At 54.1% G+C, this 22,333-nt stretch overlaps 8 protein-coding genes across 8 annotated transcripts; 3 read left to right on the top strand and 5 right to left on the bottom strand.

Annotated features, from left to right (window-relative positions):
- Positions 1-5: 5 nt before the first annotated feature.
- On the bottom strand, positions 6-2,972 carry N0V96_011729 (uncharacterized protein; the record flags this gene model as incomplete). Its single annotated transcript, XM_053198258.2, has 1 exon — positions 6-2,972. The coding sequence occupies one exon, from the start codon at positions 2,970-2,972 to the stop codon at positions 6-8; it is 2,967 nt and encodes a 988-aa protein (XP_053044306.2).
- A 1,351-nt stretch (positions 2,973-4,323) lies between these two features.
- GCD7 (GCD complex subunit gcd7) lies at positions 4,324-5,659 on the bottom strand (the record flags this gene model as incomplete). The annotated part of the gene is made up of 2 exons (XM_053198259.2): positions 4,324-5,494; positions 5,565-5,659. 2 exons carry the CDS (start codon positions 5,657-5,659, stop codon positions 4,324-4,326), a joined length of 1,266 nt encoding a protein of 421 aa, XP_053044307.2.
- A 3,083-nt stretch (positions 5,660-8,742) lies between these two features.
- On the top strand, positions 8,743-10,383 carry NEM1 (Nuclear envelope morphology protein 1; the record flags this gene model as incomplete). The annotated part of the gene is made up of 3 exons (XM_053198260.1): positions 8,743-9,885; positions 9,941-10,169; positions 10,232-10,383. 3 exons carry the CDS (start codon positions 8,743-8,745, stop codon positions 10,381-10,383), a joined length of 1,524 nt encoding a protein of 507 aa, XP_053044308.1.
- Positions 10,384-12,334: 1,951 nt separating this feature from the next.
- Positions 12,335-12,958, top strand: N0V96_011726 (uncharacterized protein; the record flags this gene model as incomplete). The annotated part of the gene is made up of 3 exons (XM_065759373.1): positions 12,335-12,338; positions 12,532-12,767; positions 12,824-12,958. The coding sequence occupies 3 exons, from the start codon at positions 12,335-12,337 to the stop codon at positions 12,956-12,958; spliced, it is 375 nt and encodes a 124-aa protein (XP_065612095.1).
- A 1,088-nt stretch (positions 12,959-14,046) lies between these two features.
- Positions 14,047-14,911, bottom strand: N0V96_011725 (uncharacterized protein; the record flags this gene model as incomplete). Its single annotated transcript, XM_053198262.2, has 2 exons — positions 14,047-14,459; positions 14,617-14,911. The coding sequence occupies 2 exons, from the start codon at positions 14,909-14,911 to the stop codon at positions 14,047-14,049; spliced, it is 708 nt and encodes a 235-aa protein (XP_053044310.1).
- A 732-nt stretch (positions 14,912-15,643) lies between these two features.
- On the bottom strand, positions 15,644-16,409 carry QCR8 (ubiquinol--cytochrome-c reductase subunit 8; the record flags this gene model as incomplete). The annotated part of the gene is made up of 4 exons (XM_053198263.1): positions 15,644-15,698; positions 15,790-15,967; positions 16,168-16,193; positions 16,351-16,409. The coding sequence occupies 4 exons, from the start codon at positions 16,407-16,409 to the stop codon at positions 15,644-15,646; spliced, it is 318 nt and encodes a 105-aa protein (XP_053044311.1).
- Positions 16,410-16,850: 441 nt separating this feature from the next.
- PHB1 (Prohibitin-1, subunit of the prohibitin complex (Phb1p-Phb2p)) lies at positions 16,851-17,771 on the top strand (the record flags this gene model as incomplete). The annotated part of the gene is made up of 2 exons (XM_065759372.1): positions 16,851-17,171; positions 17,274-17,771. 2 exons carry the CDS (start codon positions 16,851-16,853, stop codon positions 17,769-17,771), a joined length of 819 nt encoding a protein of 272 aa, XP_065612094.1.
- Positions 17,772-18,555: 784 nt separating this feature from the next.
- REX3 (RNA exonuclease 3) lies at positions 18,556-20,700 on the bottom strand (the record flags this gene model as incomplete). The annotated part of the gene is made up of 2 exons (XM_065759371.1): positions 18,556-20,625; positions 20,692-20,700. The coding sequence occupies 2 exons, from the start codon at positions 20,698-20,700 to the stop codon at positions 18,556-18,558; spliced, it is 2,079 nt and encodes a 692-aa protein (XP_065612093.1).
- Between the last annotated feature and the right edge of the window lie 1,633 nt (positions 20,701-22,333).

The following is a 22,333-nucleotide window of genomic DNA, read 5'->3' as shown; positions in this document are numbered from 1 at the left end:
ACCATCTACCACACCCCAGACTTCTGGTCCTCCGCCGCCAACTCCCGCGCAAACTCTGCATCCGCCTCGACCTTAAGCTTCTCGATATTCCTCGACAACTCGTCAATCTCCTCCTCCAGACGTTGCGTATTCTCATCGCCGCCTCTTCCGCCGCATCCTCCGCCACGGCCCCGACCCCAGCCTCGACCACCGCCGCAGCGTCCCCTTCCGGGATTACTATCCCGCATCTCCGTCCTTACTTTGTCTAGCTCCTCCACTCTCCTGGCGATATCCTTCTCCATCTCCTCCACCGCCTTGAAAAGCGCCTGGGACGAGGGCGGCGTTGGCGTAGATGGCGTTGAGGTCATGCCACCGCCGCCGCCGATGCTGGGGCTTCTGTTCCCTGCTGCTGGTACTGGCGGCGCTGTTGTGAATGGCCATGCCCCGGGCGACCCTCCCCAGGGACCAGGACCAGGAGGACCGCCACCTGGGAACCCCCCCGGCATGGAACCTCTGCCCGGCCCTGGAGGTCCCCACGGCATGCCCCAAACATTCGGCACGGGAGAGGCATTGTTAGGGAAGTTGGGGATGGGAGGAGTGCTGTGTACCATGGGTGGCGGGGGAACGTGAACACCTATCGGCGGGACAAATACTGTCGGCCCGCCCCACGGCGCCGGTCCGGGACCGTGATGTTGCTGGTGTTGTTGGTTCTGTGGATGCTGCTGCTGTTGTTGATGCTGTTGGTGTTGTTGCTGCTGTTGATTGTGTAGACGCTGCTGCTCTTGATGTTGTCTTTGCTGCTCTTGGTGCCGTCTTTGCTGTTCTTGGTGCCGTCTTTGCTGCTCCTGGTGTTGTCTCTGTTGCGCCTGGTGCTGCTGCTGTTGCTGCTGATGTCGTTGCTGCTCTAGCTGATGTCGACGTTGGTGATCATGGTGGTTAGGATCTCCTCCCGGTCCACCACGACCGCCGCCTCTCCGCGCCTCCCTATGCGCTTCTCTCTGCTCCCGCCTTGCACCCCTATTCTCCCTCCTGCTTTCCCTCCTCTCCTCCCTCCGCTCCCTCTTCTCCTCTTTCCTTCTCGCGCGGCGTTCCCTCCGCTTCTCCTTGCGCGTTGCCCGCTGCTGGCGCTTGAGTTTGCGCCAGTCCTGCGTGATGCTTCTAATTTCCGCCCTGAGGGCTTTCTCCTCTGCCTTCTTCGACGCAGAAGCGGCTGCTGATGCTGTTTCTCCTGGCCCTTTCTCTGCCTGCTGCTGAGGTTGCGTCGCCGCCGTTGAGCCGGCGGAACGTATGTCCTCGCGGAGCTGCGCGATGTCGTCTTTCGTGACAGGCTGTTCTGGGTGTGATAGCCAGGAGGTGACGCGCTGCTTGTAGATGGGAAGCTGTGAGGGGTAGAGGTCTTCATAGTCTGGTAGGGAGCCGACGGAGGATTCAGAGGATGCAGAGGATGTTGAGGAGGTGGAGGAGGATGAGATGGAGCGCTGGTCTGAGGGGTACCTGCCGGGAGGTCGACCGCGGGCTGCTACCTCGCCTCCGCCGCCGCCGCCGCTCTCATGGCGTCCGTGTTGTTGTTGCGGGCCGCTGCCTTGATAGAAGGGATGCTGCGGGTTCGGATGTGGAATGATCGGTGGCTGAGGGTGAGGCGGCCCCGTCGGGGAAAAGGGTCCCGGAATGTGGCCGGGACCGCTAAACATCGGAACCGGTGGCGGACCTGGGGGTGCGGGCGGCGGAGGAGGTGCCCATCCGGGACCGGCGTAATGCGCTTGCGCGCGCGGCGTGGTGGTGCTTCCAAACCTGATGCCGTTCTCGTCCGCTATAAGGTTCCCTACTCGAATACCGTTGCTGCCTGCGACGATACGGTCGCCAATGTTAATGCCGTCCGTCGAGACAGTGATGCCGCCAAAGCTCCAACTATTTCGGGATTCGTTGAAGCCAGATTGCGGTTGCTGCTGGGTTTGCATCGTGGGCCCTTGACCTGGATGCGCGGGGAACGGCACGGGCGTGGGACCGCCGCTACCATTCTCACCACCGAGACTAAGATCGCGATCGCCGCCTCCGATAGCAGGATTTTCAGCGTTTCTGTCAAAAGATCGGTCCCATGCGCCCGGCATGTGCAGATCATTCTCCGCTACCTCAGGTACCAGCGTGATGAGCATGCCCCTGGGCCGGAAGAACCCCTCGTTCCACTGCGCGACCACAACCTCTGCTTCTTCCCTCCTCGTGCCCGAAGCAGCGGCCGCGGCGCCGGGATCAGTGTCCCTATCCGCGCGGATCTGATCTAGTTGTGCCGAGGCGTGAACGCTACTACCGCTGTTGCTCTGCGCCGTACTGATTCCACTGGATGTGGCAGCGGCGGCGGCAGCAAGGGCCTCCTCCTCGGCCTGCAGCTTACGATCGATAACAGCCTCGTTCCGTGCCGCAGCGTGGTGCGGGATCAAGCAATTCAGGAACGTCGCCCAGTCCTGCTGCGTGACGTCGCGGGGGGCCCAGGCCGGGGAGTAGGGTACGTCGTCCGGTGTCGAGGTCGGGGTGACGGTCAGTGCGTGGACGAGGAGGTGGTCCCTGGGTGACGGGGCGAGTGCTGTGGGCGCCGGCCTCGATTCGAAATAGGATGCTGTGAACTCCGAGTACGCTGTTGTCGATGCCGATACTGAACCCGAAAGAGATTGAGATTGGTGAGATCCTCCCCCAGTCGCCGCGACAGAGCGGCTGGAGAGGTCGAGGCTTGCATTCGAGCTGTGATGGTGAACACCGCCGCTGCCGCTGCTGCCTGGGCCGCCGGTGCGGGGCGTCAATGGCGGGGTGTAGATGACTTCGCTATGAGATGAGGCGTGCGAAGAGCCGCGCGAGGCAGCATCGTCGGCGCCATGATGGGACGAGATGTGTGGTGAGTTTGAGGGCGGATTTGACGGGCGGCCAGAGGTTGAGTAGACATCTGTCTCGGAGTACGGCGGAGGAGGCACGTCGTCGAGTTCAGGGTCTCGCATGGCCGCCATTCGCGGTGGGGACCTGTGCTCGGTGTGGGATGATATGTTGTGAAGCTTGAAGCAGAGTTGTCGAGACTGGAATATGTTTGATTCGCGACGATGGTCAAATTATCAAATTGTTCACTAAACTGGTGGGTCAAGCGGAAGAGAGCAAGGTAGGTAGTTTGTGACGAGAGGTAAGATGGAAAGAAGCCAAGATGAGGAAACCCAAGACTTTGGGAAACGGCACTACGGCACACGGCGGATGAAGAAAGTGTGGGAATACAAGGCACTTTGATGAGCTTATTAGCTAGCTGGTTGTTGTAGCTTGGCCGGGCTAAGGTTGGGCCTTCCGTTGGCCGTTTGACTCAATCCTCCTCTCCTCCTTCCCTCCATCATATTTCTCCAAATCTCAACCCTGCAAAAACAAAAGGCCATGCTTTCCCACTAGCGAACCTCTCTGACCAGCTTGTCCCTTCGTTCGCATAGCCTTACGACGTCTAATTCCCACCCTTCGAACGGTGAACCATAGTTCGTCACTCAATAGAGAGGGTCGGGGGTCAAACCCCACACCCCTCGGGAGCCCAAGCGGTGCGGCCGAGCCCATGCCATGTAAAGATAAGCATCAACCTTGTTTGAAGGTGACCCCTGCGGTCCACGGCGCAGCCAAACGTTGCGAGGGGCACGCGTTTGTTCGCAAACCCGATTGTTCAAGGTTTCCCCTCCCCCAATAAAATAAAAAGCCACCACCAAATTAAACCCTGGATAAGAGCAGCTTGCAGTCACTTTCTTCGAGAAGGCTCTCTGTGCTGCAACGCGCTGACGCGGCCCCTTCGGAGGCAGCAGTACGCCATCAGTGTATCCGTAATACCTCCACATCAAGCCACATAAGCCTGCAATCCAGTGGGTCTCTCTCCCATGCCGTTGGAAACGCCGTCGCGACCTTTTGAGCTTGTGTTACCCCTCCAAACTGAACGCCGTGCTGCCGAATCAACCGACCCTAGCCCTAGAAAGAGCAGTGGCCTAGGATTGAACCGCGAATTAGTATACTCGTACAGAACTCAGGTTCTACATGCGCCTGGTATCATCCAATAGCTGGGCCAGGGGTGAAAGTTCGCTTTCGTCTTCAGGCCACGAATCATCCCCACGGCCGCGGACGCCGCTGTTGTGTCCCCTGCTACGTTAAACGTGCTGGGCTCTTCCATAGAGACATATTCCAGCGGCAGCACTCATCGGTCAGCCTCTGTGCTCCAGAGGTGGAAGTCCACGTCCTCTGGCTTGTAGTGATCCGCAATGATAGTGGACAGGTGGTTCCGCGAGTGTGCGCCACTGTGTAGCATGTTAGTTGTGGCTCACCGCAGTCATGTTTGGGACCATGGACTTACAGATTGGTGATGTAGGTGTCGAGCAGTTCGGGAGGCACAAATTCACTAACTGCGCTGCGAACGTCGACACCGTTGACCATGGCTCCGTCTGCGAAGCTGACATGGCCCATGGAGCTTCCCCATTCCACGAGGCTCTCCTCGTCAAAGTAGCTCTCTGGACAGAGCTTGTAGACACCACTGAGGATGATTACCGGGTTGCCCTGCTCCTTGGCTGCGCGCGCAATCACACCAGCGCCTGCGTCTGTTAGGATGCCGCCGTTGGCTAGGACGGCTCTTGCTCCCAGAATCACCTTGTTAATCCGGGGCATGTAGGCCATCAAACCGCTGTTGAGGACGTTGATCGCGCTGATGCCCGCTGCTGCAAGCTTCTTCCTGAAAGACGCATATGGTAGCTCGCCACCAGAGCAGGCAGCCGTTCCAGCAGCGATAAACAGAGTGAACTTTCTTCTTGTTGCAGCGCGCAGGATGAACTTCTGAACCGTGGCTGAAGGCTGGTGCACCAACACGTAGTCTCCGGGGTGAATCTGAACATCCGCAGCTCCAGCAATCTGGTCGTCCACCTGGCCGATCTCGTCCTTGAGCTCCTCGATACCCTCGCAGACCTCTGATCTCAGAGCGTGTACCTTAGTCGACTGTCCACGAAGGGGTGTTGAAGCGCCAGAGTCCTTGCCAAAAGGCGATCCGGCCATGATGCCAGCAGTATCCACTGGGGGAGACGCCTCGAGAAGGGAAAAGAGAGACTTTGAGACGTGGAAAGAGCTCGCGGATGTGAGGAAACCGGGGCGAACGGGTCTTGGGCCGCTCGTGATGTAGTCTGAACCGGCATCCTGCTTGGTATATGTGGAAGGAGGCCATTGGTGCTCCAGCTTGGAGGGGTCTGGCACTGCTGTCGTCGGAGTTCCTCCAACTTCTGTGGCAGTCTCGCTAAAATCCTCGTTTCGGTCTTCGGCAGCCTCGTCTCGGATCAGGCTCAACACGCGTCTAACGATGTTGCCAACGACCAATTCCTTGGGCTGTGCGGCGATTAGGCGCAATCCGATCTGTTGCACCTTCTCCAGCAACGAGTCGACGTCGTTCCATTTCGACTTGGCCACGACCTGAAGGAGAATATGTGCGGTCGCGACGGCGCAGAGCTCGGAGCCCTGGATCTGTCTTCTTTTCAAGAGACTGGCGAATTCAAGCATTAGCGCAGTCAAGCCAGAGGGGAAAATGATTATACGGCCGGGAAGATACATACGAGATGAGACTGTCAATTGACGCTTCCAAGGGCTTACCCTTGAGGGTTTTGAGGTACCGCTCGAGGTCCCCCGCGCTGGGCTTCACGGTAGCCATTTTCGGTGGTGGAGGCTGTCGCCGAAGTCAAGGTCCGATATTGGGAGGGGGTGGGAGTGAGTCGTCGCAAAGACTTTTCGGGATAGATCGATGGGGGAGCTGAAGTCCAGGCGCGGGCAAGATATTCCGAAATGATAATTTGGTCGTCTTCAGACAATGCACAATGTGGATGTAGCGATCAATGGCCGTTGGTCTAGCTTTGGGCGTGGACTGAATGGAGAATTGGAAATTGTGCGCAAACAGTTGTGACTCAACTGTGAAGCTCAGAGAGGGACAATGGACGACCCCTGTCACGCTAAAAATTTCGAGGGGCATTGGATGACCACAAGCTCCGTCTCGCACCGCCCTTGACAGTTGAGCCAGCTGGCAGCGGCATTTGACAGCCCTCGACGGCGGGCTAGTCTCGGCCCGAAGCAACCCGGATTGAGAGAAACACCCATGGACCTCCAGGTGTCCCCAATGACACCTCAGTGGAAGCACTCCACTGCCCGTCTACCCCTCCATCACTGCAAAATGACGTTGGCGCGCTGAATTTCTGCTGTAAGTGATGCGTTAGGGGCATCAAGCGGTTGGCTATCGCACTCGGGCTGCGAGCTGCCCGTCATCTACCAGGTTGACAGAAACCCCGAGGTTCCTTGCTCCTGGGTCGAAAATGTGCCCTGGAATGCCGCCGGCTGCTATGTCTTAAAAGCAAATACGCCGTTGTGACATTCACCTATTCATTTGGAATCTGATTTTATTGCTAATCGTCTCTGGCTTTCAGGGTTTCTGTCTGTAAAATCAGTCTATACAAACAACCTATGTTATGTTCAGAGTGCTTTACTGTAATTGGAGCAGACTGCGGATTTATTCTATCGAATTTCTGAGGAGCTAGAATAATGTTCTCAACATGCTTGATCAACACGGCTTTTGACTCAATGATTTACGAAAAAGCATCTGTAGTGCCCATAGGGATAAGCGCAGATGCAATGCCTCAGGATGGCATGTCACGTTGGCTAAGGTCAAACATCTATCTTATACCTCAGCTTTCAACTAAAGTTCTTCTTCCCCTCCCTGGCATCCAAGGTATGCTGGCAGTATCAGTGATCTATGATGGGAATCATGGTGAGTTTTTGCAAGTCATCCACTTGAGTTGTGAGTTGAGTCTGGAGAATGGGCTATTCGGTTCACTTCTCAGAAGCACTCGCACCCGACATTGCAGGGCACTCGTACGAGTATCGGATGACAGAAAGCATCTCTTTTCTAGTGGTATAGACAATAGTCATGTATCCTGGCCGCGACATTGACACAGTAAAATGCATGAAAGGTCTCCATAGGGTTCTAGTGCAACGAGGGGTTTTCTCTCAGGCAGACAAACTGCACTTACTGCCTGGACTTGGGGACGAGAGCTCAGAGCGAATGGTTGAGCGGCATTGGAACACGGATACGAAAAGTGATGGATCGGAATTGCGAGGGCCAAAAGAGGCCGTATTCCGCCAAAGATTTGGATGCTGCAGATTCAGAGTGCCCGCAGACTGCGACCCCCCGATTCATGCCCTGTCGGCCCTGTCGCTGTTCAATCAAACCCTCAACAACGACAGCAAAAGTGGAGTGGCTCTCTTTCACATGGGAAAAAAAAAAATAAGACGAGCACACAGTTCCAGATTACAGCCAGAGAGCAAGGTAGCTCGGTATCGGCTGATGGACGTTTTCAATCATTTTACACAAATCCTTGCCATTACGACACCCGTGGCAGGAAAGATACTGCTGGAGATGGTAAGAAAGAAGGGACATATGACAATGCAGGAAATAGTGTGTATGAAAAGGTCAACTGATTCATACCTATGTACCTCACAGGCTAAACCAGGAAGTTCCTTAGGTACTGTTATCCCACTCCTCATCCTGTCAGTTTGTGTTGGGGAAGATAGATACCTTTGAATGTGGGCTGAGGTACATCCATTACATAGCCGCTTGGCGGCAGCTGGCCCGCTCATCACCCACGTCCTGCATCTTCAAAAAACTGCAACAGCGAGTGGAAAGATGAGGCGGAAAGAGATAGTTGTCCAGTGGAATAATGTAGAGTGAACATTTCGACACGTGAACCTATCTTCATTGCCCATTCCCCCACAAGGGTCAGCAGTCAGTGTAACCCCACGGTCAGCCCTGGACCAATACCGTCAATACCGGCCGGCATCAAACCGTTATCCCAGTGCCACCACGGTCCAACCCGGCCAAACCCAGCAGATTTCCATAGTGTTGAGCTGCTGCTTCTACTGCTGCTGCTGCTGCTGCACCTACCTTACCTTACTGCTACGCTCCCCTCTGCTTGCTCAGGTTCCTTTCCGCGGCTTCCACTCGCGCCTCTACCTCACCTCGTCTTGCTTTAACTACCCGTACCTAAGGTACTGCAGTGACTACTTGCCGACACCTCCAATCACAGACCAGGGCACTGTCCTTTGCATCCATTGCCTTTCAACGCTACCGCATCCCGGCCGCCTCGATACCTCCAACTCCCGAACGCCCGACTGACCCTTTTGCGTCTTTCCTCCCCTCTCAAGGTCCAATCGACAGGTTTGCGCTGACGGCCACATATCACTCTAGCGTCTGTTAGCTGTCGACGGACGAACCTTTTTCACCAGCGCCACCACCTCGCGCTTTCATTTTCCTAGGCCTCGTTCGCTCATGGCGAGCTGATTGTCGCCGTTCCTTAGACTTGGGGGGAAAACCGTCTGGATAGCCCACCGGCTTGCATTCCCCAACTACGAACACGACCACCACGACCACGACAGACTTGTCGAGCACCTCACCTCAACCTCACGCAATCCCACTAGACACCACACTCAGCGGCACCCCTTTGAGACGATTGTCAACCTTACACTCGCTTCTTCCAACTGCGGTGTATTCGAAATACTCGCTCGACGCCCATTTCTCCTGACGCGACTGCGAATACATCGCCTCCTTCGTCGCGCGGAACGTCTGGAACATTCCTGACCACCGAAACCACCCCTTACTATCGACCCTCGACGTCTCCTGAACCCTTCCACTCCCGCATCGCAACCCGCCGTCGACCCTCCATGCCTCATGGATTGCATATCCTATCAAAGATGAACTCCCTGAATATCATCACCTCCCGCGTCTCTCCGCCGCCGAGTCCGGTTGCCTCGCGATCCAACTCCATTGGCTCCTTAGGATTAGCCGTCCAACCTGACAGCGACCAACAAAGCGGCGAAGGCGCGGACAAACAGGGCGACGACCAAGACGAGGATGTCTTTCCCCTCGAAAAGACGGCTTTCGAACAGCGCAATGACGCCCATGGGGCATTAGACCTCGCGAGCGAAGCTACGCCGCTAATAGGAGGAGAATCGAAAGAAGCAGGGTTGAGATCAACTTCATGGCACTCATTGCCTCGGCGCATCGCTGCCGGCTTCATCAATTCCCTCCGCTGGGTGTTATCCACCCTTGCCGCCCCGGGCGTGTATTTGATTGCCTGCCTTTACGACGACGCCGGGGATTTCTCGCCCTTTTACCCGTTCAAAAGATTATTCGGCTTGCATAATAGAAACAACAAAAAGCTCGCGACAGACTTTGCTGGCTCAGTGGACGAAAAGTCGGGCCGGCAGGGTAGCGCCGGATATGGAGGGGTTGCGTACACAAGGCCAGTGGGATCATCAGGTTCATCTTCTTCGGGCATATCTTCAGAATCAGACTCGGACGCCGATCGCCGACGCCGGGGCTCCTCCGGTCGACACTCGCGTTCAAAGTCTGCGGCGGAAGAGATTGCGCCAGCACGGAGATCTATTCGTATCAAGCTACACAGTGAGGATGCTCTTCCGCAACGGAAGCACCGAAAGACGCAGTCTGCCGCAGCACGGCCCAAGGGCAGTGGTGAATCTGGCTCTTCCGACATTTCCGCGCAACTCAAGTCTCCGACGTCTCCCGCAGGCGCGCTGACGAGATATCCAAAGACACCAGCTCCTCCTCGACCCCTGATTCCTCGACGACAGCCGTCATACCTGAACCTCGAGCCTTCGACCGACCCAAAATACCAAAAGACTCTCATTTTGGACCTCGACGAAACTCTGATTCACAGCATGTCCAAGGGGGGACGCATGAGTACGGGACACATGGTTGAGGTCAGATTGAACCAGACATACGTCGGTGCCGGAGGCCAAACATCGATCGGACCGCAGCATCCCATTCTGTACTGGGTTAACAAGCGTCCACACTGCGATGACTTCCTCCGTCGGGTAAGTACTGCTTAAGATGATTGAACAAGTAGTTGGCGCTAATCGTGTGATGAAGGTTTGCAAATGGTATAATCTCGTCGTTTTCACGGCCTCGGTCCAGGAATATGCGGACCCCGTAATAGACTGGCTAGAGGCAGAGAGAAAGTTCTTCTCGGCGCGATACTATAGACAGCACTGCACATTCCGACAGGGAGCCTTCATCAAGGACCTTAGTTCCGTTGAGCCGGACTTGAGCAAGGTCATGATCTTGGATAATAGTCCACTGAGTTACATGTTCCATCAAGGTGTGTAATGCCGGTATACGATCTATTTGTGGAAATTCGACTAACGTGAGGTTCGTCGCTAGACAACGCCATTCCTATCCAAGGCTGGATTAACGACCCGACAGACAATGATCTCTTGCATCTAGTGCCGCTGCTCGAGGGTCTCCAGTACGTGTCGGACGTGAGGGCGCTGCTTGCATTGCGTGGAGGCGAAGATGGTCAGCATATGGCGTAGAATTGGGTTGGGACTGTAGAAGGAAATCTGGTGTACTGGCATGGAATTGGGCAAAGCGAACACCAGCGGCTTCAACTTCGTGGTGCAGCGGTGTATTAATAACATTTGGTAAAGGGATGGTAAGAGGAGTTATTGGGCGGCACGACTGCAAATGTCGGTACGATTCTGTAGAGCTTCAGAAATACATGCCAGGCCACCAGCTTTTTGTCGGTTGCCGACGTTCAGCGAGAATACGTATTGTATCCGATTGTGTTTCTGGGAGATCGAGCTTATTCTTGACCAAGTAAAGGTAAGGTGTCCGGACGCTGGGACTTGTGGACGTTGAGCCGTGGGCAGTCTAGACGATATTTCCGACACTCCGTCTTTTCTTGCCTTGTGCCTGAGCTAGAGCAGCTGGATTATGCATAGCACAGCTGAAGGCGACCTTTGAGAAACAAAATTCTACGCTGCAATGATACCATCCGTACGTCAGGTAGCTCAGCTACCCTTGCTAATGCGGTTTTCTAGACTCGGCCGGAGCTATGTACATTGCAGAAGTTGGCAGGGTCTTGGGAAAAAAAGAGGCGCAGTTTCTATGGACAAAATCGAAATGGCATTGGTCTGGAAGTGTGAGTGCCTGAGCATCATTTGCCTCGGGCATGGGGTGATTGATGGGATTGGAGGGAGTCGAATATGCACTAGCCACACAGGAAAGTGTCATCTCGATCGTTTTTTTGCTCCAGATTTTCGTCAATCTCTCTCCACCGTGTATCTTTACCGTAAACCTTGATGCGGGCAAAAGCCACTGAGCGTGGGAAAAGTGCAGGGGATCCGTGGAGGACTCGCTCCGGGACCTTGTCGCGGAAAACTCCCACGCGGGCATTCGCGGGCGAAAAGCTCGAGCTGATGGAGGATGATGTGCTAATCCCAGACAGCTCAGAAGGTCGACGGGACGGGCTAGATGCGGATAGCTTTGGGGGTTATGGAGTAACTACGAGGTATGCGGGTCTAGGGAGAGAGGTCGAGAAGGTCCACAGGAGAGAGTCTCGACCAATTATCGGAGTAAATATGGGTGGACAGGCCTGGGCTTGTGGGTTCGGCGGGGAAGGTGGGTGGTGACATCATTCGACAGGTGACGACACCACGACATCGACAGCTGGGCGACACGAATGAAAGAGGCATAGCTTGGGTTTTGGAGAAGCTTGGGACAACAGACATTGACACATCTCAATTGAATGGATGAGCGGAGCTGAGCTGGGCGGCAGAGACGTGAGTGAGAGGGAAGAGTAAGAGAGAGAGACAGAGAGACGGGAGAGAGCTCTGTGGCATGTCTCTCCGTAACGAAATGCCCACCCCTGCTTTGTACCATGTCCAGCTACGCTCTTAGTACGAAAGTAGCTTCATACTGCACGCTCTACATAGTATGTACTTTTTTCTGGCCTGAGGGAAGGAAGCCCAGGTCCAACCGATGATGGAATGAGACCTCGATCTGGCCCCTTCCCTTCGCAGCGTCAGAGGTACCACCACCAGCCAAGGTAAAGTAGCTTTCCCACGCTTCCCTCCTCTCTTGTTTCGCCCTGGGATGAACGAACAGGTACGAAAGTACGCACTTGCCTTGCTCCGGTTACCTCCTTTTGCATTGCAGAGGCTGAGGTCACAGGTGGCTCACACACACGCCGCCCAGTTTTCTCTCTCTCCCTCCCTTAGCACATAAAAGCCTTTGCCCTCCCACCCGTCTGGATCTGTTTACATCACCTCAATCGATTCTCTTTTTTCATCACAACAAGATACCCCAAAAATCAGTCATCATGTCTCTGCACTGTAAGTCGCCATCCTGATTCCGCCGTAGGAGAGAATTGGTGGAAGCATCACGCCCTCTCTACGTAGCTTTACTCAACTACCTCGCTCGCCTTCTCATCCAATGTCTCCGAGGGAGAATGCGCCTTCGTTGGACTCGAGAGGAAACCCAGCCATGAGTTGAACATTAACTAACAACCTCCTGCGACAGACCTTCCCCCCGTCAAGCCTTCGGCTATTGCCCTCGGCACCATCTTCAACCACACGGCTGAGCTTGCTGGTACGTGAAATCCCCTCACCAAGGTGTCGTCCAGACAGACGCGCGCCATTCCATGACAGAATCAGCTGACCCAAGCTTCCCCCCCTCAACAGTCTTGACCCCCATCTTCGGCCAGACCTACCAGCGCGCCAAGGCCGCCAACACCAAGGAGGAGTTCGCTCGCTCCAAGGAGGCTCAGGGTGCCGCCGTCGCCTGGGGTACTTCCCTCGTCGGCTCTGCCCTCCAGTCCTACGGTGTTGGTGCCCTCATCAACGCTACCGGCACCCTGTCTTACAAGGGCGCTGCTTACCTCGGCTCTCTCATCTTCTTCGCTACTTCTGCTCCCGGCGTATGTTATACCTCCTTTGATTCTTTATCATGATCCATTCACTGACAGATACGCAGTACATCTCCCAGGTCTTCGTCGAGAAGCGCCCTGTCGACACCGTTGGCGTCAGCGTCCTGGCCAAGGTCATTGAGACCGTCGGTTTGTCGGTCTTCCTCACCTGGTGGGGAACCCGCACCAACCCCTTCGACTAAGGGCTTAATGTATTATGAATGATTGAGCATTCCTGGAAAACGGATTGTTCGTGTGCTATTACCGTTGGGTTGGTTGGGATGAGGACATGGAGTTTAAAGATAGCCAGCAATTGCAGCTAGGGCCATTGTCATGTACCTACCCTTTTACGTCTCAAGCCATGATTCCCTTAAGCAAATCACCTGGAAGTTGCCTTGCATTGTGACCTGAGTGATGTGAAACATACTCCCCTCTGGAGCTCAACATGCATGCTAGTCTTCGAGACGTGCCATAATGTGTGATATGTTCGTGAAGGGAAAACATAACGTTGGGATGTGATTCCTTGGCCCATGAAAAACAACAAAGGTCTTGTGTCTGGATAGTGCGGCATTGAAAAACTTCCCTCTCAATTAACAGACATTGCTTACCATTTGAGAAACAATTTCACAACCCCTCAATACCTTGGTACCAAAGAGCCATGCTGCAACGCGCCTTGGACTCATTGCCCGTCGCATTCACAACTTGCTCATACAGGAGAAGAATGTGAATGCTATGGTTTGGTTTATCATGCAATTCTTTTCTGGGTGAACAAACATCATGACTTGATGGCAAACTTACTCCACCAGCAAGACATTATGCTATGCCTTGAAAGGCCATCATCTGGTGCGTCACGCGGGCACAGGTCACACACATTATTCTCATCCCAGGGGGGAAAAACAAAAGGCTCCCGACACCTCGTGTCAAAGAGCCCCCGGCAAAGCAAGAAAGGTTCCTCCACACCTCCGCACCCTTAAAGGTTCCAACGGAAGTTGTAATGATGGTTAAATCATTTATTTTGTTCTACTTTCCTCAAGACAAGAGTCTTGAAAGATGGAAAGTGAGAAAGGAGTAGTCCAAACAGAAGAGTACTACACCGTATGCCCAAAGTTTTGCCCTATAAAACGCCGATTCTTTCTCTTTTGTGTTGTAAAACCAGCGCAAAAGAGCTTTTTTTTAAACCCCCCACCCGTATAGTGTGACAATTCATCATTTCTTTCAACTGTACTTCCCGTTTCGACATGTCGTGTATGTCCGTACCGGTAAGACGAATAGTAGCAGCAAAGTTTACTGTTTATGCCCAGAAAGACTGCTTAGCAGTCTCCTTCTGCACAAGCTTCACAAGCGCGGCGTAGACCTCGGAGTAATCCTCGCCGTCGTCCTCCTCGTCGTCGCCGCCCTTGGACTCCTTCTTCTCCGCCTTCTTGCTGTCGGCGGCGGAGCGCTTCTCCGAGACCATGACGACCGAGGTAGGGCGCTTCGTCTTGGCGGCGGCGCCGAGCTCGGCGCGGGAGGTGACGAAGATGTAGGGGACGTTGTGGTCCTCGCAGAGGACGGGGAGGTGGGAGATTACGTCCATGGGGGAGATGTCGCCGGCGATGACGACGACGCCAGGGAAGGCGGTGTTTCCGGGTCCCGCAGCGGGGGACTTGCGGAGGGTCTTGACGACTTCTTTTACGCCGCGCTTGAGGGTGTTGTTCTTGGCGGCTGTTGGGGGGGGTGGATATGTTAGTCTCTGAGATTTTGATATCATAGTTTTGCGTTTTGGAAGTGCAGATTCTTTTTCTACTAGATCACGTTTCTCCGCGCCAGAAATCGCGTCTATGAACGAGGGGGGGGGGAAGGGGGAAAAAGAAGGACTTACCCTTGCGAATGGACTTCATAACCTTCTTCATGGCCTTCTCATCTGCCAAAGGCACGGCAAAGGGCACGAGAGCGCCGACGACGGGGAGGCCATCAGCGACAACGGTGGTGACGTCGCCGCTGGCGACGGTGGTGGCGGCGACATCGGCCTGGAGGTGCTCGTCGAGGGCGCGCTCGAGCTTCTCCTTCTTGTCCTTCTTGTCCTTCTTATCCTTCTTATCCTTCTTGATGGCGCCGTCGGACACGGAGCGCTTCTTGTCCTTCTTCTCCTTGCGGTCGGGCTTCTCGGCGGCCATTGTAGCGGTTTTTGTCTAGTAGTCTTGATTAAAACCTGGTTGAAATGAGAGACAATTGGCGATTGGCGACGGCGGGGGGAGTCGGAGTTGGGCGGGCGACGGTCGTGATTTGAAGCTCGAGGTCGATGGGCTCGAGTTTTTTTTCCTCCTGTACCCTTTGGCTAATGCAACTTTTTTTCTGGTTTGCCCCACCTTTGCAGCTGTGCAATTGGGGAGCTTCGGGGCAGCGGTATATCCGTGCCGAGATCCATTGACTTTCGCTCACCGAGGATTGAGGCTCGGTGAGAGAATCACGTGACTATGATTGACCAATCACGGCCCAGACATTGAGCAAATGTCAGCGCAGTATGAGGGCCGCAGACATGATTCAATTTCCACGGACAATACGAACGCATCGGAAAGTCGGACTACTCGTCTTACTATTTTCAGGCTGAGTAGCTGGATATCTACCAGTTGGCGGCATGACAAAGCAGAGCGTTGCGACATCTTCGGCTCACAAACTCGCCTCGATGTTTTCAGGCCTTAGGAAGATCTGTTGCAAGTCGAGGAACGAGTCAACATCTATAACGTAAAATACGTCTTCAATCATAGAATATGCGATATGCTTAAATCGTCCAAATGGGGCTCTATTCCATGTCTCCCCCTCTACGTAGTTGATATACACGTGTTTTGACACAGGGAATCGTTGTCCGCCTCTAGCACTCGTCGTCCGCCTTCTTCACAAAGAAATGTTTACTCCTCGTCACCGAACTCGGCGCGGCCCTGCTTGGAGTTCAGGTAGTGGTTGCTGTATCGATTGTTAGCGCCATGCCTTTGCTTCGTTCCGAATTGCCCTCGTTGTTTTTATTGTTGCAACAGAGACCGTGGGAGTGACTGACCGGTGGGTAGCCCAGTCCATGATGTACCAGCCGGCGACCAGGGGAGGAAGGAAGTAGAGGACCTGGTGGCTGAAGCGGCGCCAGGTATTGAAGACGGCGTCGTGGGCGGCGCCGGCGAAGGGGTTCTGACGGTTGGGGGTGATGCCGTAGGTGATGATTCCTCTCTGCTTCTCGCCACCTGAGAGTTTTGTCAGTACTTAGGTTCGATTCAAGGTGCGTCTCGTTTGCGCATCGTGGTCGGCCGTCGAATCCTGGACAAGTTCCTCCTCTTCGTTTCTTCATGTCCAATCCCTAAAACCATTGTCCATTGTCCATTGTCCATCGTTCAACCGCGTCACCAACGTAATTCGACATCGAGAAAATCGCGAAATGACATACCAATGTGTCCCCACCAGCCGAGGTAGCTATTCAAATGTCAGCAAGATACTCAAAGGTTGCAATTGGGAGCGGTGCATGGCGCGGCGGGCAGAGGGAACTTCATGATCTTTCTCACTCGGAAAAAGCCCGCATGCCCCTTCCCGTTCGCCCGCTCAATTGACCTCCAACAAGAAATTCACTTACTGAGAATACTTTCCGTGGGGAACGCTGGGTCCTCCCATAAGAGCTTGCGTAGGTCTCATCGTGGCGGTTGTGCTGTGGTGGACGGTGATGAGCAACACGGGTTGGATAGTCTAGAGTAAATCGGAGAGGGTCGAATCGGACGAGGTTCAAATCTTGTCCTTGCCTTTCCTGCCGAACCCGAAAGCTGAGGCGCACATCCCAAAACGGCTTAGCGTAGACCGTCCCTTTCAAACCGTCACCACCCATCCGACCACCCCGGTCACCCAGTGTGTCCCAAAATTCCATGACGGAGCTTACCGCCGCCGCATTCTGGTGAGAGGAGCTTTCTTCGGCAAGCTTCAGTCCTGACGGATACACTGCACCACCAGCCCACCACCACGACAACGACTCCGGAAGCTCAACTCGGATAGCCCGCGATACCCTCCAGCGGACTCGAAACGCCCCTTCTTTTTAACGTAAACGAAACCTATCGCCACATCTACATTTGCCATTCCGACATAATGGCTCAAGCTCTGGGCTTTGCGTACCGCATGGCCGTCCCTGCGGCCATTGGTATCGCGGTTGTGCAGTCGTCAATCTACGATGTCAAGGGTGGATCCAGAGCAGTCATCTTTGACAGGATGTCTGGTGTCAAGGACACCGTCATCAATGAGGGCACGCACTTCCTCGTGCCGTGGCTGCAGAGAAGCATCGTCTTTGACGTGCGGACGAAGCCGAGAAACATCGCGACGACGACGGGCAGCAAGGATCTCCAGATGGTCAGCTTGACCCTCCGTGTGCTGCACCGGCCCGAAGTCCAGGCCCTCCCCAAGATTTACCAGGTGAGTCTTTTTTTTTTTCCTTCTGTCTTGAGCACTCTTCCTTTTATGCTGGAAAAGTACAACACCCGCTGACAAACTATTCTCTACAGAACCTCGGCCAAGACTACGATGAGAGAGTCCTCCCCCTCCATCGGAAACGAGGTCCTCAAGTCCATCGTCGCCCAGTTCGACGCGGCCGAGCTCATCACCCAGCGCGAGGCCGTCTCCCAGCGCATCAGCTCCGACCTCCGCAAGCGCGCCGCCGAGTTCAACATTGCCCTCGAGGACGTCTCCATCACGCACATGACGTTCGGCAAAGAATTCACAAAGGCCGTCGAGCAGAAGCAGATTGCCCAGCAGGACGCCGAGCGCGCGCGCTTCATTGTCGAAAAGGCCGAGCAGGAGCGCCAGGCCAACGTCATCCGCGCCGAGGGCGAGGCCGAGTCCGCCGAGACGATTAGCAAGGCCATTGCCAAGAATGGCGACGGCCTAGTGCAGATTCGAAAGATCGAGGCCGCGAGGGATATCGCGGCGACGTTGTCGTCGAATCCGAATGTTGCATACCTGCCTAGCGGCGGTAAGAGCGGCAACCAGATGCTGTTGAATGTTGGCCGGCCGTAAAGTGGTTGTCATCACGATAAGGATCAGGATGAGTGGATGAAGTAGTGAAAAAAGGGCGACGCTGTATTATAGACTTTGAAGGCAAGTCACCGCTTCAATAAGTGTAATCATAGGGCAATCCATTCTGCCGCCTTTCCACACAGTTGGTTTGTGCCGTACCCTTGGGTTTTGTGAAAGCCCAACTCATGGGCGGGATGAAGAATAAACTGTGAAATGTACGCATTGGTTATGAGATGGAGAGCTCTCTTTTATATCCATACCTCTGAGAGTACCCTGAAAGCACCCGAAGACGAATACCGAGAGCACTTACGATATCCTGAACAGCCTCGCTGAATGATAAGAAGTTGGTCTCATCGGCATTTCTACACATGCCTCTCTAACATGCCTTCTGGTCACTTTACATGCCCCCTCTTTTCCCGATTTTTGAGTGGTCTGTTGTTCAGCAATTATCTTGTATCAACCCCTCTTGTTCCCTGGTAGAGACAATACGACACTTATTCGATGGATCAAGAAATGCCAGGAGGCTATTTTGTTACTCAGTATATAAGTACATGTTGGATAGTCGCACACGAGCAGTCACATTGTGGAAAAAAAGAGAAAAGTCAAGAATAGTTGAGTGAGAATGGTCCCATGTACCAATTAGTATTAAAGAAACCCCGTATAGGGCAGGTATCATAACTGCAAAAGCCCATTGACCCAAGGCATCATACCTGAGGACCCCATGTCCTCCCCAACGCCAGCTCAGTCTCTCATAAAATCAACCATGTGCTATGCCCACCCGGCTCTAAAGGGCAGATTCAAGGAACTCGGCAGTCAAGTGACCATTGAAATCATTCACCTTGCCGCCAGGCGGAACAAACTCACCACCCTCGAGTTTCCAACCTTTGAGCTTCATGCTCTTCCATTCTTCCGAGAGCTTCAGGCGCACGAGATCTCCCGCAGCCCGGGCGTCTTCCGCACTGTCATGTCCCTGAACCTTGCCAGCCGTCTCAACTTGGATTTTACGGTTGAGAAGGCTGTCCATCAGCATCTTCAGGCCAAGGCGGTACGGAAGACCATGCTTGTGAGGGTAGAGAAGAACGGTGTCAATGACAGTAGGGTGGACGATGCGAACGGCGTTCAAGTCATTCTCCAGTCCGTGTCCAATCAGTGGAGTCTCGGGACTGATGAGGGCAAAGAGAAGGTCGCGAGCAACTTCAGGCGACGACACGATCTTCATCTTCTTCTTGGTCTTCTTGGGGCTCGACATCTTCTTCGCCTGGGCAGGTGTTGGATCTTCTTCCTTTGCAGTCCAGGGCTCGGCGGATGCCATGTCTTCAGGCCACACACCCGAGTAGCGCGAGTTGAGATCGAGGATCTCACCAATGGGTTGAACGAGGACGTCCAATAGCTCCTCTCCATTAGGCCACGATGTTGCAGTGAGGCGAATGAGCTCAAGACCATGAACCGTGTAGCACATTTCGCAATCGAAGCCAACAGCTCTGTCGGTGGGAGCATTGGGGTTGGCAGGCGTCTCGGCGTAGTTGAGAACGGAAGCCAATCTCTTGGGATCCGATGCCTTGAAGACGTGGTGAGCGTTGGAGTGACAGCCGGCAGAGTCTCCGACGGCCTGTCCACAGCATCGGTAGCGTTTGGGTTGCTGGGATCTATCGCCCAACTGGCGCTCGGGGAAGTAGGTCTTGCCCCAGTGGAAGGTACAACTGCCACCAGAGGCGAGAGCTCCATCCTCTTCTCTTCTTCCCGGGAACATCTGGAAGCGCTTGTCGCAGCGATCACACTTCTCCCAACCCTTTGCAGCATCAAGACCCTCACGGGCCTTCTGGATGTCGGCCTCGGCAGGGACAGATGAGACGTAGCCGTGGGCGGCAAGGCCGTCGATGGGGGTGATGAGTTGGCGGACAAGCTGAACTTCCTGGGCCGGGGTCAAGCCCGTCACAATCTTCTTGGGAGGGGCAGAGGTCTTGTTGTGAGGGCCTTTCTGGGTCATCTGACGGCGTTGAGCGACTCTCTCCTCCTTCCACTGAAGGAGGGTCATCTTTTTGTACTGCATGATTTTGTTTTTGATTACGTTTGAGTAGATGGCGCCTTTCTCTATCGCCGTGGATTCTTCTTCGTCAAGGACTTTCCAAATGAGATCTTGATCTGTAAGAAGGAGCTGCTTCTCTTCTGCGTCTTTGGCAGTCTTCTTGAGCTCGTTATTCAGGCGAGCGTATTGTTCATGTAGCAGTTGCACTAGCTTGAATCGGATCTCAAACTTTGCTGGTGATGACTTGAGTAAACGAGGGTTGAGAGCCTCGGCCTTCCTGATCTTCTTAGGAGGGTCGGTCTTGGATGGAGTAGAAGGAGTGTCTTTTTGTATTGAGGTTGAATTTACTGGGGAAGAATAAGATGTAGTAGTAGTGGTGGCAGGTGAATCAGCCTTGCGCTTGGTTGGAGGATTAATAGATGATGATAAAGGAGAGGACCTGCTTGGAGCAGAGTGATTCAGTGACTTCCTGAGGTCGGACGAAGAAGCGAGAGAAGGTGCGAGTGGTTTAGACTGTTGGAGCTTCTTCACGACCGTGGAGGAGGACGATGGACGCTTTAAAGGTGGAAGTGATATGGGCCGAGCGACAGGTGACAGAGTGTCATCTGGTCTTGGTGCGGTAACGTCTTGTTTTGAGGTCGTTTTGACAGGAGTGGGAAGACTTGTAGAATCGGCGGGGTTTCTGACGTCTTGGGCAACCTTCAGACGTTTTCGAGGGCCATCCCGGGTTGCATCCGTCGTGGTATCAGTCGACCCTTTTGCCGACGTTCCTGACGCGTTGAGTGCCGGTGCTGAAGGTGCCGCCATCTTATCCCTGTCTGCTTTATGCTGGAAGAGGCACATGAAAGCTGTGCATTGCTCTCCCTTGGGACAGGGAATGTGTTTGAGGTCTACAAAGGACATTGTGACAAGGCTTTCCTCAGAAGCTGTAGAGATACAGTGGTTCTGTTGAACAATGGCAGGAGCGCCAGAAGCGGCTGCTTCCTTTCTCGTCTGGTACTATGAAAGGAACGAAGGTGACGAAGATGGGAGACTGCCAGAGCCTCGTTTGCAGATGGAAGTATACGTAAGGTGTAAACACAGACGAAGCTGTGAATGGTAGAGAGAGTGGGGTGAGACTACTAGCTGTTGGTGTGGGAAAAGCCTAAGTGAGCTCGAGAGGGATAGAGGTAGATTGAGTGTGAAAGCGCCGATTAAGGCCTCGAAGATCCGGGGGAATGGTGCGAGGATCTCATAGCCAAAATGGCAGAAGCAGACGCAGACGTAGACGCAGACGGGGCCAATGTCGTTAGGTTAGGTTGCGACGTTCCAGTCGGAGAATTCGCGGCTCCACGGACAAAGGGGATGCTGATCGGTTGTGGCGCGTAGACCGGGCGAGGCTGACACAAGAATGAAGTAAGATTGGGTGATGATCCAAAAAGACGATAACGGGAATATCCAAGGCATAAAGATGGGTTGGTTTGGGACAGTGTCACAGATGGTTGATGTGTCTCGAATCTTGTCGGAGTTGGGATGAAGGGAGGCTCCGAGCGTCTGGGAAGATTACCTAAGTCTTAAGTTAAGGTACGTACGCACTCACCAGTACTACGTACCTTGCTGCGTACGTAGGGCCACCAGCTTGAAGCTCTGGTGGGGCCGTTGACCGAGAATAGCACTGGATCTTTCCGTACCTTACGGAGAACGTTACCAAGATGCATCCATCTCCACTGTCGGTCTGGATTTTGCAGTTTCCAATGCATTCTGAATACATGCTTCGTCGTTAATTTCCCCTGCCACGCAATGAGGGCACGCAACGATCAAGGTTGCCAAGACGTCCATGTCCTGGCAAGATAAGGCAACACGTGTAGCCCATCAATCGGCGTACTGTAAGGTAGGGAAGACTGCAATCGAGCTCCAAGGTTGAACCCTTTCTTGTCCTTCTTCAATCAAAGTTGTTTCGACGCCGTTACACCACCCACCTGAGTCAAGATGAGAGTTTCCCAACCATCAATCGTCTTTTGCAGCTTGCTGCCTGCCTGCATACGAACACCCGAAAACGGCAAGGCCACCCAGGTCTGCTATCGACCTGTCACTTTTCTGAATAAGCTCGGCATACCTATTCGTTCCTGAATTTCGGAGAAATCAGTAGGCCCGCGATATCTCCCTCCACGGTCGTCCAGGACCCTCCAGGAGGAGCCTTGCCCACGGTAGTTGGTAAGGTAGTTCCAGGTACGCAAACTCTATTTCATCCACCGTCTCATCTTTTGGAAGCCCAGGAGTCAGCCCGATAATACATACACACGGGCATTTCCACCAACGCCAAGGCATCTTGGAGATACTTACATCATGGCAGAGAGTGTGTTTAACACATACAGTACACTGCAGATAAGGCTGATTTCACGACTCTTCCCTGCACTGCTCTTCCGTCACATCGCACTTCCGTCACATTGCACTCCCATCACATTGCACTTTATCAATCTCAGTGCCTACATCTGACGCCAGCAAGGCCAAGCCCCGCTGGATTTCATTTGTTTGTGCTCGCGGCTCGTCAGATCCG

Source organism: Colletotrichum fioriniae (assembly GCF_027942845.1).
Source record: "Colletotrichum fioriniae strain IMI 355084 chromosome Unknown scaffold_18, whole genome shotgun sequence".
NCBI classification, from domain to species: Eukaryota; Fungi; Ascomycota; class Sordariomycetes; order Glomerellales; family Glomerellaceae; genus Colletotrichum; species Colletotrichum fioriniae.
The sequence above is the reverse complement of the archived record's forward strand: the minus strand, read 5'-3'. Positions and strand labels throughout refer to the sequence as shown.